The sequence below is a fragment of the Pteropus alecto genome, unplaced genomic scaffold (assembly GCF_000325575.1).
Source record: "Pteropus alecto unplaced genomic scaffold, ASM32557v1 scaffold160, whole genome shotgun sequence".
NCBI lineage: Eukaryota > Metazoa > Chordata > Mammalia > Chiroptera > Pteropodidae > Pteropus > Pteropus alecto.
The window spans coordinates 600,833-617,440 of record NW_006429864.1 but is presented as its reverse complement, the minus strand read 5'-3'; the positions used below and the strand labels follow the sequence as shown (position 1 = coordinate 617,440).

Sequence of the window (16,608 nt, the reverse complement as noted above, 5' to 3'; positions counted from 1 at the left end):
TTTAACAGAAATCTAAAAATCAATATAAAGGATCATGACCATAAAGATCACTTTATAAAACATTGTATGTGGGTGTTTTTAATAATTTTAAAATAGATCCAATCTTTTAAAATGTATATGATAGCTCTAGTCATCCAATATACACTAAAAACACTTTGCTGGACTGACAACAAATGCCATTTAAAGAAACTGTGTGGGAAGGCAGTTTTCTGAGGAAAATGCTCTTTTTTTTTTTTTTAGGGCAGGCTTTGTCCATGTTCAACTTTGTAAAGTCCTAGTTGTGCCCACTAGAGGGCGCTGTGACTACAGCAATCAGAGGACAAGAAGCTCCACTAACCTGCCAGGGACCATGAGCTTAAAGAATCACCACCAAGATGAAAATTAAGGGAACTAAGACCGCTCTTGCCAAAAAAAAAAAAAAAATGCTAAGAATTGGGGCGAGCAGGGTGGACTGACAGTTTTATCAGTTACCTAAGTGTCTGCTGTGCACTGCCCTCACAACCCCAGCGGATGGGTCTCCCTACCCTCTATACCATCTCCCAGGGTGGTTCCGCTCTCAGCTCAGCAAAGGCAAGGCCCCTAGTGCAGTCCCGGGCTCACCCTGGCCAGGCACTTCCCTAAGGAATCTTCCAACCAGCCTAGAGGGAGATGTCCCCATGGCCACTTCCTAGATGAAAGAGCTGAGGCTGAGGGAGTGACCTGCCAGGCTTCCATAGCAAGAAGGTGGCAAAACGAGACATGAACCAGGTGTTCAATCATGAGCCCTTGTTCCAGGCGTTGCACCCACCACCTCCTGTCAAGGCAGGGCTGCTCTCTTGAGCTTCCCTACAGTGTGGAGAAAGGGCATGTCTCTGGACCACTCTGCGCTAATGGCAATGACTCTGGGAAGGCTGGCCAGGGATGCCACCGTGTACTCAGCTCCCTGCGTGGATGGAGTTCAGAGAAAGAGCTGCCAAGGTCGTGGTCAGAGCTGAGAGGGGAGACCCAGATCCAAGAGGATGAGACCCAAAGACGATCTACCAAGTGTATAAGAAGGCAAGACAGGCTTCACAGAGTGTGATGGGATGTAGCCTGAGTTACCAGGGATGCAGAGGGAGGCAAAGAGACCTCTGACAAGCAGAGGAGGAAGATGGAGCACTGAGCACATGCTGGGCCTTGCATGAGGCACTCAAATGACAACAGTTTGCTGAGTTCCCATCTGAGCAGGAGGGCCAGGTATCTGTGTGAGAGAAGAGAATGAGGCCTGGGAGGTGACGCAGCAGGCTCAAGCCTGCCTGCAGCACTGATGAAGCCGAGCAAGTGCTGTGGCCTAGGCTACGTGCTCGAGGGCTCTGCCCAGGCCTCCAGTCCCCTGAGGACGCCCGAGGCTCCAGGCAGGTCAGAAGGACTGGCTACAGCTCTAGGACTTATGTCAGCCTCACTAACAGACAACTTCTCTGACCTGCAGTCAGGCAGTGTTTCATGGCAGCATCCCCGCTTAGGGACAGTGCTCAGTGTCCAGGAGACAGTGATGCCTGGCCTGGGACAAGCCCTAGTCCATGCACTGGAAGTTCACCTGACTGAACCAAGAGTCTTCAAGGTACCCAAACCCAGACTTCTTTTGCCTCTGATCTCCTCCCTTTGAGACCTGCTGACCCCCAGCCCTGTCCCCACTGCATCTTCATTCAGAAGCAGGACCTAGGAGAAGTGGTGGTACCACATGAAGGGAGGACCACTCGTGTGGTCACACTCCAAGTTGTTGTCATCAAGGGCAGAGAGGAAGGAGGAGAAAAACAGAAATTGGAAGTCAACGAAGTACGAAAAGAAGGAAACTTCCTCAATCTGATAAAGGGCATTTATGAAAAGTCCACAGCTCACAGGACACTCAAGGTGAAAGACTGAAAGCTTTTCTTCTACGATCAGGATCAAGACAAGGATGCCTGTCCTTACTGCTTCTATTCAACACAGTACTGGGGGTTCCACCAGAGCAATTAGGTAAAAGAACAAAAAAGAAAGAAAAAAAAGAGAAAAAAAGAAAAAGGAAGAAACAAGAAAAAAAGAAGGAAGGAAAGAGAAAGGAAAGAAAGAAAAAGAAATAAAAAGGAAAGGCATCTAAATTGGAAAGGAAAACTCTTTAGTAGCAGGTGGCATGATCTGATATATAGAAAATCCTAGTGAATCCACAAAAACTATTAATAAGCTAATGAATGGATTTAGCAAAACTGTAGAATACAAACCCAACATACAGAAAGCAGTAGTTTCTATATGCTAACAATGAACAACTGAAAAAATGAAATGAACAATTCCATTACTAATAGCATCAAAAAGAATAAAATACTTATGAATAAATTTAACCAAGGCGGTACAAGACATGTATACTGAAAACTAAAAAAGATTGCTGAAAGAAATTAAAAAAGATTTAAGTAAATGGAAAGATGCTGCATGTTCATAAATGGGAAGGCTTAGTACTGTTAAGATGGCAATATTCCCCCAGTTGACAGATGCCATTCAATCTCTTTTAAGATCCCTAAGGCCTTTCTCACAGAAATGGAAAAACTGATCTTCAAATTCACATGGAAATGCAAGGTGCCCTGAATAGCCAAAACAATCTTGGAAAACAAGAACAAAATTGGAAGACTCACACTTCCTTATTCCAAACTTACTATAAAGCTACAATAATCAACAGTCTGGTGCTGGCATAAAACAGACATGGAGATCAATAGATTAGAATGGAGAGCCCAGAAATAAACCCATACAACTATGGACAATTGTCAACAGGGTGCCACAACCATTCAATGGGAACAGAAGAACAGTTTCTTCAACAAGTGGTGCTGGGACAACTGGATCTCCACATGCAAAAGAATGAAGTTAGACCCTTAGCTCACATCATACACAAATACTAACTCAAAATGGATAAACGACCTCAATATAAAAGCTAAACCTATAAAACTATTAGAAGAAAACACAGACGGAAATCTTCCTGACCTCAGAAGATTTGGTAAAAAATTCTTAAATTTGACACTAAAAGCATGAAAAACAAAAGAAAAAAATAGGTAATTGGAATTGATCAAAATTTAAAACATATATGCATCAAAGGACACTAACAAGAAAGTGAAAAGATGAACTACAAAATGAAGGAAAATATCTGATGAGGGTCTAGTGTCCAGAAACATAAGGAATTCTTACAACTCAACAACAGAGAGACAAACTAAAAAATGAGCAAAGGACTTGAATGGCTATTTCTCCAAAGAAGATATAAGAATGGCGTTGTGGAGAAACTGAAACCCTAGAATACTGCTAGTGAGAACATAAAATGATGCAGCCATCATGGGAAAAAGTTGGGCAGTTCCTCAAAATTTAAACATAGAATTATGATATGACACAGCAATTCCAATCCTGGGTGTAGACACCAAGGAACTGAAAACAGAGACTCAAGCAAATACTGTACGCGTATGTGCACAGCAGCACTACTCACAACTGTCAAAAAGTGGAAATGACCCAAATGTCTACTAGTGAATGAGTGGATAAACAGAATGTGCTCCATCCACACAAGGGAATATTCCTCAGCCACGAAAAGGAATGAAGCACTGACACATGCTCCGACGTGAATGAAACTTAAAACATCATGTTAAGAAAAGCCAGACACACAAAAAACACATTGTATAATTCCATTTATATGAAATGTCCAGAACAGACAAATCCATAGAGACAGAAAACAGATTGGTGGTTGTCAGGGGCTGGGGGAGGGGGCTGGGGAGCAACTGTTCATGGGGACGGGGTTTCCTTCTGGGGTGAGGGCAATGTTCCAGAACTAGACAGAGGTGGTGGTTGTACAACACTGTGAATGCATTACAAGGCACTAAATTATATACTTTAAAATGGTAAATTTTATGTTACATAAATTTCACTTCAATTAAAAATACCCTTATGTTCGTGGAAAAGAAAAAGAGGAAACAGAAAAGGGCAGCCTCACAGGCCTCAGGCCACAGCACGGGGAGAAAGACCGACAGAGCAGTCTGCACTCTCACTGTCCCTGTCCCCGGGCCCTCCTCTGCTCTCTGCCCACTCCCCCCCGCCCTGTCACTGCCAAGTCCCAGCCCACCCCCACCTGGTCCCTCCAGAGTGGGAGGTGGTGGGCCCTCCCCTCCTTCTCAGAGCCCTGGTTACAGGCAGGTGGCTCTGCAGTCCTGGAGGAATATGAGGTGCCCTTGTCTCCGCCTCCCAAGCCAGCCCTCACCATCTGGCATTGTCAGTAGAGAAGCCCTCTTCAGGACCCACTCCAGCTTGACATGAAGGTGGAGCCTGTGACAGGAACTTGCACTGGGGGCCTGTGGGTGTCTGTACCCTGTGTGGCTCCTGGGGGAACCCAGCATGTCCTGGGGGTCAGACTATCCTGGCCTGGCCCTGCACTGAGGCATGGGGTCCCGGCTGAGGTGGCCCGCAGGCCAGGTGGGCACTCTGTACTCACCAGGGACCGCTTGGCTTCAGGCAGGAACTGTCCGAACTCGGAGAGCAGGTCCTCCTGGCCCCGGAAGAGGTTGGCCACCTCGGTGAACACCTCCTCTTCAGACATGCCCCGGAAGGGCCGGCCCTTCGTGCTCAGCTGCTCCTTCTGCCGATTGTTGGGAAAGGGAAAACAAGTCGTTAGTCAAGGCACCAGGCACCGGGCTGTGACATTTAGGCATCCCTCTGTGGAGGAGAAAGGGGCCCAGCCCTATCGCCCTGCCAACAACTCGGGGTGCCCTGCAGCGAACACCCTTGTCTGGAGAACAGTCCTCTGTGCTTACGTCCCAACCCTGCTCCACCACACGACCTGAGCCCTGGCCACGGACGAGGCCTGACCTAGGAGGTGGAAGGAACATGGGCAGGGGCACAGTCATGGAAGGACCTGGTCCCAGCCCTCCCATGGACAAGGGGGCATGTTCTGCTGGGCAGAGGAGCACAGAGCTAGCACTAGGCCTTGAAGAGAAGTGGGCGAAGAGAAAAGGAAGTGACTTCCATGCCAAGGGACCTGTTTATCCTGTCCCTGAGGGCTGAAGGAAGACAACCTGACCTGGAGCTCAAAGCAACAAGATGAGGACCGGAGGGGACCTGGGTCGGAAGCCACAAGCAAAACTCAAGCTGGACATTAAAAATAAGTCCCTGTCAACTTTATACCTGAGGATGTGACCGAGCAAGAGGCATCAAGGCTGGGACTCTCCCGGAACGCAGGACACGCCCACCCCCAGCTACAAAGGGGAAAGCGCCAACCTCGGTATGTCCCCCACTCCCAGCCCCAGCACACTGAGGGCAGCTGGTTTTCAACCCTACACCCGTAGCACCTACTTAGGAGGGGAAAAAGGATAAGTGCCTCCCCCACCGCCAAAGTTACTGGGACACTTGAAAGCCAAAGAAAAAATAGATGAAGACCACTCAGTTCAGAGAATAAACACAAGTTATATCTATACACATGAATACAATGACTGAACTGAATGATGTTTAAAGAAATACAACTTAAAATAGCACCGCTTCGCTCATTAGATTGACAAAGATGAAAGGAATGTGGTTTCCAGTAAGGTGGAAAGGAGACAGGTGCAACCTAGCAGAGGGAAACATGGCTCTACCTACGACCATGTGACAGGTGCGCACCCTGACTCAGGGCCGCGCTTCCTGGGAATGCTCCCTCAGAGACTGTTAGTTCTGCTCTAATGCTTGTTTTGAACATGCGAATCTGTAGCATTTGATACGTGTACTAAGGAATGATCTCAGTGCAGTGTGAATTTTGTGACTGCTTATGTGGGAGAAATCCTGGGTGAGTGTAGAAAATCACACCAGGCTGACTTGAGCAGTGTGGGAAAACACGCCCCCACCCATGACCCTTCAACATCTGTTAAGAGCCACCTGCCTGGGCCATCAGGGGTTACTACGACCCGTCCCATTTCAGGATCCCTCCTCCCAGCACCTCGCAGTGACCCATAGGCTGCAACCTTCCCACACCCACACGTGAGCCTCAGGTCTTTCCAGAATTAAGTGCCACAGGTGCTCTAGTATTTGTGTCATTCTTAGCCTTTTAATGTGTACAATGGCGCTACCATCTTTAGTAGGTGCCTATCTTTTTTAAATGTGCACTGACAGATTCCCAGTGTTGTGCCCTGACTCTGTTTTCTCATAAGTTCTGTGGTTGCGCAAACCTGCATAGCGAAATCACTTTAATGAATGTCACGAGTCACACCAGGGCAGAACTGGCTGTGCCTATCTAAACACATACTGGACATATGTATTAAGTTGGATAATGGCTGACCAGAGGCAGGCACTGTGAGTGGATGACCTCTGTTTACCACATTTAACCCATGGGTCAGCACCACCAGCGCTATAGTCATTTTACGGATTAGAACCTGGGTTCAGGGAGATGAGGGAAAGGACTCTGAAGGGGCAGGTGGCAGAGCTAAGGTCTGAACCAAAGCCCAACAGAGATAAAAACACAGAAACACAGGGCCAAATTTACCTAGAGCTGCTGACTTTGGGCCTCATGGTCTTTTAAAGTCCAAGCCAATGTTCTAAAACCAGGATAATTCACATGAAAATTTATATTTCTAGCTCCTCTGAAGAAACGGACGACCTGCGGTCAGCGTTGCCAGGGAGCTTGTTTAAAATGCAGATGCTGGGCTGGCCCTGAGGAGTTGCAACTCTGGGGTGAAGCCCAGGCACCTGTGTTTCCACCAAACTCCCAGAGGCTCTCGGAGGATGCCAAGCTTTACCCTCCCCGATGAGCCTTCTCTGACTGAGTTTGTGGCTCATCACTCTGCCCTTGAATGAGTCTAACATCTCTGCCCCGATTCCCATTGCAGAACAGATACCACGCAGGCTTCTTGCTGATGATCCCTCCAGCCCCTAAGCTGTGATGACCCCATGGAATCTGTGAAGGTCCCATAAACCCCTATGATCCCACATATCACCTCCCCACACAGATCAGATGTTCACATCTGCCACTGCAACCGCTCATCTGTGAGAAGCAAGTCTCACTGCCGTACAGTACCATGCACTTGTTGGACTGGTCCGATGGGGCCACGCACGTTGCCAGCATTGCCGAAGGCAAGTTTGTGTCAAAACAGCTCCACTGGGTTTGCAGGAAGCAAAAGCTATCAACCTGATATTAAACATTTATGCTAAAAAAAATCCCAGTTCTTTATTTTACTTATCAAGGTTGTACAGTAGGCTTGTTTTTAAAAGTGGATGCTGCTTATGACCAAAAAGGGGAACTGTGGACAAAAAAAGGGGTTCTAGGGAAAGTAACCTCACAGAGTGATCTGATCATAAATTCCTAACTCAGCGGGTCACAGTGGGTCATCACGCCCCAGGCCTATAATTTCTTTTGTGAAAGGTTTTAAGCCAGCCCTGTCCATTCTTCTTGTGCACATTGGTTAACACACCTTTGAAATGCCAGAATACCCTCGAAGGAGGTACTAACCCTCAAGAGAGCACATAATCTTGTTACCTATCCTGTAATGCAATTCCTCCTTGCTTTCTCCAGTCTTCCCTAGTCTCCTCCTTAATTTCAAAAGCATAAAAGCTACAAAACTGTTATTTTCCAGAGCATTTGAGATCTTGCTCCCTGGCATATGTTGTCAGTTTGGCTCAAAAAAATTCTTATAGAAATGCAGAAAATAAAAGTGGGTTCTGCTTAGAAAAATAAAAGGCATCAGAAACTCCATGTCTGGAAGAGGATGACATCCAAGCTCCTTGCATGACACAGATGTCCCTTGCCACTGGCCTGCCCACACTTCCTGTCAATTCACTTGAAGCCAGCTATCTGCTCTGACCCCTGGACCTTTGCAGGCCGTTCCTAACACTGAGCATCTACCTTTCATCTGTACTTGTCTTCCTGATGGTTCTGACCCATTTGTCAAGATTTGACCTAAACATTCTCTCCCTGGACCCCCGCGCAGTTGGCAAGTTAACCCTGACATACTTCTATGCACTTCCCTTCTTTTCTGCCCCAATCATCTCTAAGTTTCTCCCACCTCTAGACTGAACTCCCAAGCAGTAGCAACCATTCATCTCTGTCACCCCAGTACCTGGCACAGGGCCCAGCTGTAATCAGCAAAAATAAAAGAAGCTGTGTGGCCTAAACAACAACGAAATTATCTTATAAAAAGAGTGTCCCTTAGGTTCTTTTAAAATCCTTCTGAGGTGTGTTTCCTAGTACTTATTCAGTGCCAAGGTATAAATTTACTCAAGGAGTAAATTAAAATAAAAACTAAACGGAACTCCAACAGGTACTTGTACACTCATGTTGAGAGCAGCCTAAATGTGGAAGCAACCCAAGAGTCCATCAACAAATGAATGAATAAACAAAATGTGGTCCATGCACACAATGGAATATCATTCAGCCTTAAAAAAGGAAGGACATTCTGACACATGCTACGATATGGATGAACCTTAAAGACATTATGCTGAATGAAATAAACCAAGTTACAAAAGGATAAATACTGTATGATCCCACTTATGTGAGATCCCTGGAGGAGTCAAATTCATGGAGACAGAAAGCAGAATGGTGGGTGCCAGGGGCTAGGGGAAAGGGATGGGGAGTTCATTTTTAATGGGGACAGAGTTTCAGTTTTGCAAGATGAAGAGTTCGGGAGATGGATGGTGATGATGGCTGCATGACAATGTGGATGTACTTAATGCCCATGAATTGTATACTTCTTAATGATTAAAATGGTAAGTTTTATGTTATGTATATTTCGTCGTAGTAAAAAAAATTAATGCAAAAAAAGCTTATCAGATTTTTACAGGATTCCATGAATTCAAAAAAGAAAATCTGAAAGCTTCTAATGCACTGGACATTTGATGATCACCTGCCTCTCTCTACCACTGGCCACGAACAGCCAGAGAAGTATGACCCGAGGCCTCTTACCTGGTAAGTGTGCAGTATCTCCAGGAATGACCTGTAGATCTCAGGGTGGTCCAGAAAGCGGGTCTTAATTTTGTTCACGTAGCTGATAGCGTTGTTGAACTCCACAGAATCTGACTCCAAGGGCACCTGGGCTTTGTCCTCCTTGTACAGCAGCTGTTGCTTAAAGTTCTCAGCACAGTCACTGTGGTTGTGCGAATTCTCCTGACAACATGACAGAGAGTTACTGTCAGCCCAACACCAGGAACAGACTGTGACAAACGCCAGACCCAGCCACCGTCTGTACAAGAACAAGCAATACCTAACATAGAGCCAAGTGTTTTAATTAGATGTAGAAAAAGGTTACTTCTGGGGGCCTAGAGGGAGGAATGGGGGGGCGGGCACAGAACATGCAGACAGCTCCTCCTCGGCCTTCTGTGGGCCGACATGCTCCTGGGAGAGTCTCCTGGACTCGCCTCCACCAGACCTTTCCCAATCGATTCAGAGAACATGAAGGTCTGACACACTCTACACTTTGAAAAATTAATGTTCGGGAGAAAAGTATAAAATGTGGATTGTTTAATCCTTTCTGGAGTGGAGTTTGGGGCTCTTTATAAAATAAGTCTTTTGCCAGCCCATTTCAGGTATAAAAGAACCTGCTTTCAGTAGGTATAAAACTGAGACCCTGGAGGTGAGGGGGGCCAGCTGTCTAGGCTGCCCATGTCTGCAGGACATTTGGTGCTAAGCCCAGGGCAAGTCACTTGAGATGGGCCCTGACCAGTCATCAAGCATGCCCTCTATTTGTGTGCTTTTTTTATCAATACAAATAAAAGTAAAAAATAGGCACATGCGTCTCTTTCCTGTGCACTCAGAATCCTAATTCGTGGTAGGACAGGACCACTCCCCAGAAGAGGTGATGTTTGTTTCTAAACTGGAATTTTGCATGTGGTTTTGATGACCGCTTCTCTCTACCACTGACCATGGCTGGGTCATCAGGAGTGACCCTCAGTATCGTGCAGGCCCCCAGCATGTGGGGGCTGGGTCTCGAGAAGTCTTCTGGAATCATCCTATGTCAAACTAAAATGCCATCGTTTCCCAGCACTCCGAGCCTCTTCCTTGTTTTACTCCATGGCACGCATCACCTTCCTACACGTACTTATTTTGTTGTCTGTCCACCCTGACCAGATGGAAAACACTATGAGGGCAGAGATTCTTACTTTGTTCGTGGCTGTGTCCCTGTTGCCTGCAACAGAGCTTGGAACAGAGTGGGCTTTCTCCAATGTTGGGGATGAGCAGGTGACCAATGAAGGAACAAACTGAGTCTACTGTTTCCATTGTCCAAGTGCCCAGCACTTCTCCTACACCAACTGCTGACCGGAAGGCTCCAGCAAGGTGGGGACAGCCAGGTGCACTGGCCATAGTTAGGGTGGGTATATTAGCCAGCTTGGGCTGCCACGACAAAATAAGATTGGCCAGGTGGCTTCAACAACATAAACTTATTTCCTCACAGTTCAGGAGCCTGGAGTCCAAGATCAAGGTGTTGGCAAGGTTGGTTTCTCCCAGATGGCCGCCTTCTTGCGGTGTCCTCACACGGTCATCCATGTACACACATCCCTGGGTCTCTCTGTGTGTCCAAATTTCCTCTTCTTATAAGGACACCAGTTAGACTAAATTAGGGGTTACCCTGAGGGCCTTATTTTACCTTAATTACCTCTGTAAAGACCCTATCTCCAAATACAGTCACATTCTAATACAACGAGAGTTAGGACATCAATGTAAGAATTTGAGGGGGACAAGTTCAATCCATAACAGTAGCTGTAGAGGCAATCTAGAAGTCTGAGCTGAGGAAAGTAGAGAGACAGCAGATCCAGAGCAGTCACAATTCTAAATGCCATTTCTCCCTGGCAGTGGAATTCATTCTAAGATACTCTAGAGATGCTCTTCCTGATTGCCTGGAAGGGTGGAAAGAGCTAGAAGGAGCAGGGGGAGGAAGTAGCCCTGGGGTTAGAGTTTGCTTCAGAGGAGGCTGTGCTCACAATCACTCTAACGGGCCATTTTCAGGCACCACATGCCTGTTACAAACCCCTGTAGTGAGTCACTGTAACAAGACAGAGAACCATCCCTAGAGACCAGGGCTTCACAAAATGGGTCAGACCATAATGGCACATCCCCTATGAAACAGTCTGGTGGGTCTTTAATAAGTTAAACAGTTATCATGTGAACCAGCAATTCTACTCCCAGATATCGACCCCAAATAACTGAAAACAGATGTTCAAACAAATCCTTGTATACACATGTTCATTGTGGCACTAGTCACAATTGCCAAACGGTGGAAACCACCCAAGTGTCCATCAGCCGATGAATGGATGCACAAAATGTGGTCCATCCACACAGTGGAATACTTTTGGCCATAAAGAAGAATGGTATTCTGATTCATGGAAGCTCTGATACAATATAAATGAACCTCAAAAACATCATGCTGACTGAAGAAAGCCAGACACAAAAGATTATATAGTGTATGATTCCATTTACATGAAATGTCCAGAAGAGGCAACTCTACAGAGACAGAATGTGAATAGCGGCCGTCAGGGGAGAATCAGGGGTACAGTTTCTTTTTGGGGTGATAGACACGTTCTGGAATTGGTGGCAGTTGTGTGATACTGTGAATATACTAAAAACCCCTGAATTGGACACTATAAAATGGTTATGACGATGAATTTTATACGAAAATTACAATTAAAAATTTTTACTGTACTCTTAGGGAAATGTTAAAAACACAAGCCATACAAAAACAAGCTGGCTTTGGCCCATAGACCATAGTCTGCCAAATCTCTGCTCTGAACCTTCTAGAACATTTGGTCTTTTTCTTCTTTGCTTGCCCTAGTCCAGGAAGTTAGAAATGTTTCCTAGATGCTGATAAGCCACCCCTCATGGCTGACTCGTCCATCTGACTGTCTACACACAGCCCCGCCTTAATATTTAAGATGCTTCATCAAAAATCACATTCCAAGGACGGAGCAGCACCCCCCCCACTCCTCTTTAGACTTGTCATCTCTGCGGGACAGCAACCTTCACCCAGAGGCGCAGGCATCCTGGATCACCCGGACTTCTCACTGTCACGGACATCCCAACCCCAGTCTGTACCATCATCGTACTGTCTGGATCACAGGGAGCCCCTCCCTGCCTCACAGATCCTCTCTGCCTCTCAGTCTACTGCCGTCACAGCAGCCAGAGTGGCCTTTCCAGAACTCTCCAACTTCCCACACTCCTGGTTCTCTTTCTCACCCTCTCCTCTTCATGTCCTGACTCCACTGGCTGTTCCTCAAGCACACTCACTCATTCCCACCTCAGGCCTTTACTCCCACCACCAGGAAGACCCCTTCCCCCCAGACACAGGCATGGCTCCCGTTCCCCTCAAGCCCTGCCCCTGCTGTCTTTTGCTTGCAGTGCTGAACTCCCTCGAATATTTCATAGCTGTTCATCTGCATCTCACGAGTCCCTACCTAGACCGTGTAAGCACTCCGAGGGCCTGGTGCAGAGGAGGTGGTCTACACCTGCTCCATGGATGACTTAGGCATAAACTGAGAGACAACCTGCCAGGAACTGACTGAACTTCCAAATGACCCTCCCCAGAGAGAAGACAGCAGGCCTCCCTTTGAATACAACAGGGCTACTTATCGGACGAGCTGTGCCTAAAGTTAATTTTTTTATCTCTGTCCAAGCTGGCTGTTTTCCCAAACAGAAAAGGGATGGCTCCTAGGAGGCAGGGTTTGCCCTCAATGGGACCCACTGACGTCCAGTGTCTCGCCCCATCATGTGCCTGGCACCATGCTGAAACGGTGACAGTTATGACCCAGGCAGATGAGGGTCTTGCCTGATCTGGAGGACTCCCAGTTTGCCAAGGAAGATAAATCAACAAGGAATGGTGGATTTTTAATTTATTTTCCTGACTTTCCTATTTTGAAATATATAAAACAGCACAATGTAAAGACTTAGGGGAGAGAGTGGGGAGCTTTCTGAGGAGGTGTCGTAACAACTCAGGCCTGGATGACCACATCCAAATGGCACTGACTCTGGAGGCTGCGGCTCCAGCCAAGAACATTCTTCTCACCATAGTCCCCTGGCTCTCCTGTGGCCATGTTCCCCACGTCATGGTACACATCTGTCTGTCTTCCTTTTTAGACTAGTGTTCTCAACTGGGGTGATTCTGCCCCACAGGGGCCACATGGCAACATCTGCAGACATTCTTAAGTTGTCGCACTGAAGGAAGGTATGCTACTTGTGCCATGTGGAGAAGTGTTGCCCCTCAGCCTCCTCCAGCACAGAGGACACCTCGATGAGAATGATCCAGCCCCAATGGCAATGGTGCCAAGGCTCAGAAACTCTGCATCAAGGGCTCCCCAAAGGCTGGGATACCCTTATTTCTCTTCCTCGGCACCTAGGAGCTACTTCCTCCTTATCTGTAGTTGACTAGATTCATGACGAGGTGAAAAATGAAAAAAAAAGACAAAGCTGTGCTTCAAAATAGTGAGGCTACAAAAACCAATTAAAAAGAAATCACCAGGGCATTGGCACGTGGGGAGCCCTGTAAAGATCTCCGACTATTGTGGCCTCTGCAAGGACTCCAAGAAGCCAGAAAGACATCTCACTTATGTCAGGCATGGAGAACTGCTGAGAAGCAGGGCTGGAAACTCTGCAGGTCCTCAGCATTGACTGAAACTGAGTGGGCTGGTATGTTCCCGAATGCACCTCTCCAGCTATGGAGGGGGCCTTAGATGTGGCTGCAGTGAGATTATAAAGCCCTGATAAGTGGCTGTTAAGTAAGTCCTCTCATGTCTTTCCTCAAGTTAATGGACCTTTGTCACCTAAGCCACCCAGGAGAAGAAAAGACTGGTCTGGTCTGTTATCTCCACCACAGTCCTCTCTGGAGTATGTGGAACAGCAGGGGCCCCACGGCTATCTGGGGGGTGTGAGGAGGAAGGGCCCCCTCTGTGCAGTTTAGTTCCAGCACCCTGGAGAGTGGAGTGACTCCACTCTCTGCTCTCAGCTAATCAGGGATTGAGACAGGCCATTTCCACATGGGGAGCGCAATTCAGGTCTTGGATTGTGCTCTTTCATAGCAAGCAATGGGAACGACACCCCGCATTTATAGGGTGCTTCAAACACACAAAGTGCCCCGTGCACAATGCTGCCAACGAGGCTGGTTTTCTCCCCCAGAAGTGATTGTTCCGGAGGTTAATCCTGCCGAGGCTTTTATCCTTGGAGGCAGGAGCCCCACATCTGGATCCTGGGGCTCCATTCAAAATGTGAAATGGAGGTTGTTTGGAATTCAGCGGCTGCAGGCTTCCAAGTTCCTTTTTTAAAACTGAGAAGTACTCTTTGGCTTTAACAAGACAAGATGCTGAAGGCGGAGCTTGCTTGCATAGGCCTCTTGCTGTTCTCCTTCTGGATCTAACTAACTCCCTCAGTGACAGGGCACTCCTCCAACAGAGAAACCTGCAAAATGCTTTCTGTGGCAGATTTTTACCTTTCTCACTAAAACCCCTAGGGCAGAGATGGAGGACACTGAGAGCTAGTTTACGCAGACCAGTGGTTCTCAATGGGGATAACTTTGCTTCCAGGAGACATGTGGTAATGGTGACATTTTTGACTGTCTTCACTGGGGGAGGACATGGTGGATAGAGTCAAGGACGCTGCTAAACATCCTCCAAAGCTCTGGCCAACTCCCCCGCACCAAAGCTTATACTTTGAACGGCAAAAGGGTTGAGGTGGAGAAAACAATGGTGACTTTATAAAAGTAAAGCTCAAACAGGCTTTCAGATTGCAGACAGAGGAGGGAGCAAGCTGTCACCAAGAAAGGGACCCAAGCCACAAGCCTGAGCTGAGCCAATGACCTGGCTGGCAATTAAATGCAGCACAGCAACAATAAAAATGGCCATTGACACCCGCACTCCAACCACTTCACTTTGTGGGTGGCATCGGAGCGACCACATGCCCAAGTACAAGTGTCGCCTATCCAGTGCGTTCCCAGGAAGCCTCAGGCCAAGACCATGGTCACCAAGGATGCAGTTATTTTGACTGGACATAAAACTATGTTAGGAGAATGGCTCCCTGACATGCACTAACACATCCAGTCTTTATTTAAATCCTCCAAATGGATCAATTTGGGAAGCTGAGACTGACTGTGTAGGTGTTTCGATCTATTTTGATTTGTGCTAGGAACGATTAGCATGTCTAGAAAAAGACCAGATTGTCACTGGCTTTCTGGCAATGCAGTACACGAGATGCGCTGCCCAACCTGAGTACCAGGGCAGGCCGTGTTGTGGCTGGGATCACTCAGACCCAGTGCAGTGGCATACCTGGCTAGACAGAGGCGACTGTATGTTTAACTTGCCATTCTTGGGAATGTCGATTCTGTACCCGAGGGGAAGGAAAGCATTGAATCCAACAATGAGGTCAGGGTGTTCGTGGAACAGCTGTGAGACTCGTCGGATGACTCCAGGAGTATCAATGCTGAAACAAAGAATACAAGTAGGCAAAACTGTCTCAAGGAGCAAATTAAAAACGAAATCTACTCCTAACTCCCATAACAGTGCCATGTAACCAGCTTCTCAATGATAGTGAAGCACTCTAAAATGTGACAGGAGTGATTCTGCCGACTGTGTTCTACTTCCAAAGCAGCCAGGGCTAGGCTCCCTGTGCCCTCCTGGAGAGAACCACAGAGGGATGGGGTCTCTCATGGCTGCAGTCAAGGCCAAACCCTTATCATCATGCTTGTGGAAGGAAACCAGGCTAGCTAGCTCTGCCATATTTCTTCAGAAGGAGAAGCAGCATGGTGGGGCTGTGACAATGGAGAACCTAATAGTCAGAGGACCCAAGTTCTAGTCCTGTCTCTGCCCTTGGCCCACTCTAAGCCTCAGTAAGCCTCCTGGCAAACATGGGCATGATCGCAAGGTCCTCTATGGATCTCTAACCCTCCTGATTCTATGCCCACGAAAACAGTTAATGTGTTTTAAGTGCCTTCAAAAGAGCCAGGTCCCTTACTAAGCATTTTATGTGCATAACTTCCTAGCAGGCCTGAGACTAGTGCAGCACTCACCTTGGGGACAAGATCTAAGGGAGAGAGGGTGCCAAACAATTAAGATAAATAACATTTTAATGCAGAGCTTGGAGGAAAATAATTTTTAAAAGCCCTGGATGAACAAAATTCATTTAAAAATCAACATTCTGAAGAAAGACAGGCTCCGACTCTGCTGGTCAGATTAGCTTCTCTCGCCTCACCCTGATACCTGGCCCTCCTTCCAGGAATTCAGCTCTGCAAGGGAGGACTCTCCACTCTCGTTTTTTAGAGGAAGGAACTGAGGCTCTGAGAGGTTCGACGACCTGTGCAAGGTCACCCAGCTGGGGGGCTCCCACCCCCCTCAGCCCGGAGGCGGCCCCCCGGGTTGGGGAGGGTCCCCATGGGTACCTCTGGCTTTTGAATTCCTTCATGATCTCCAGGAAGCCGTTGTAAGTGGCAGGGTCGCTGCCGAAGCGGATTTTCACCTGGTCTAGGTAGGTGAGGGCGTCCTCCACCTGCGGGAAGGGAGGTGGGGGGGTGTCCCGGTGCGCCGGGGTCAGCGGAGGGGACGAGGGGCAGAGGTCCCTGGCAGGGAGAGGGACCTCCAAGAGGTCCTCCGAGGAGCCTGGGTGAGGGGTCGGGGGTCCCGGGCCGCGCAGAGGGGAGGCTGAGGAGGGGCCGGGTGGGGCCCGGGTGG

General features: G+C 47.7%; 1 protein-coding gene across 1 annotated transcript in view; it reads right to left on the bottom strand.

The window, feature by feature from the left end:
* Positions 1-16,603, bottom strand: part of SIN3B (SIN3 transcription regulator family member B) — a gene marked incomplete at its 5' end in the record, with an annotated part of 36,850 nt that extends 20,247 nt beyond the window's left edge. Inside the window, 4 exons of the mRNA XM_025044318.1 lie at positions 4,448-4,591; positions 8,876-9,076; positions 15,211-15,364; positions 16,320-16,603. Coding sequence (XP_024900086.1) covers positions 4,448-4,591; positions 8,876-9,076; positions 15,211-15,364; positions 16,320-16,603 — 783 coding nt within the window. The remainder of the gene's footprint in view (positions 1-4,447; positions 4,592-8,875; positions 9,077-15,210; positions 15,365-16,319) is intronic.
* Positions 16,604-16,608: the final 5 nt, after the last annotated feature.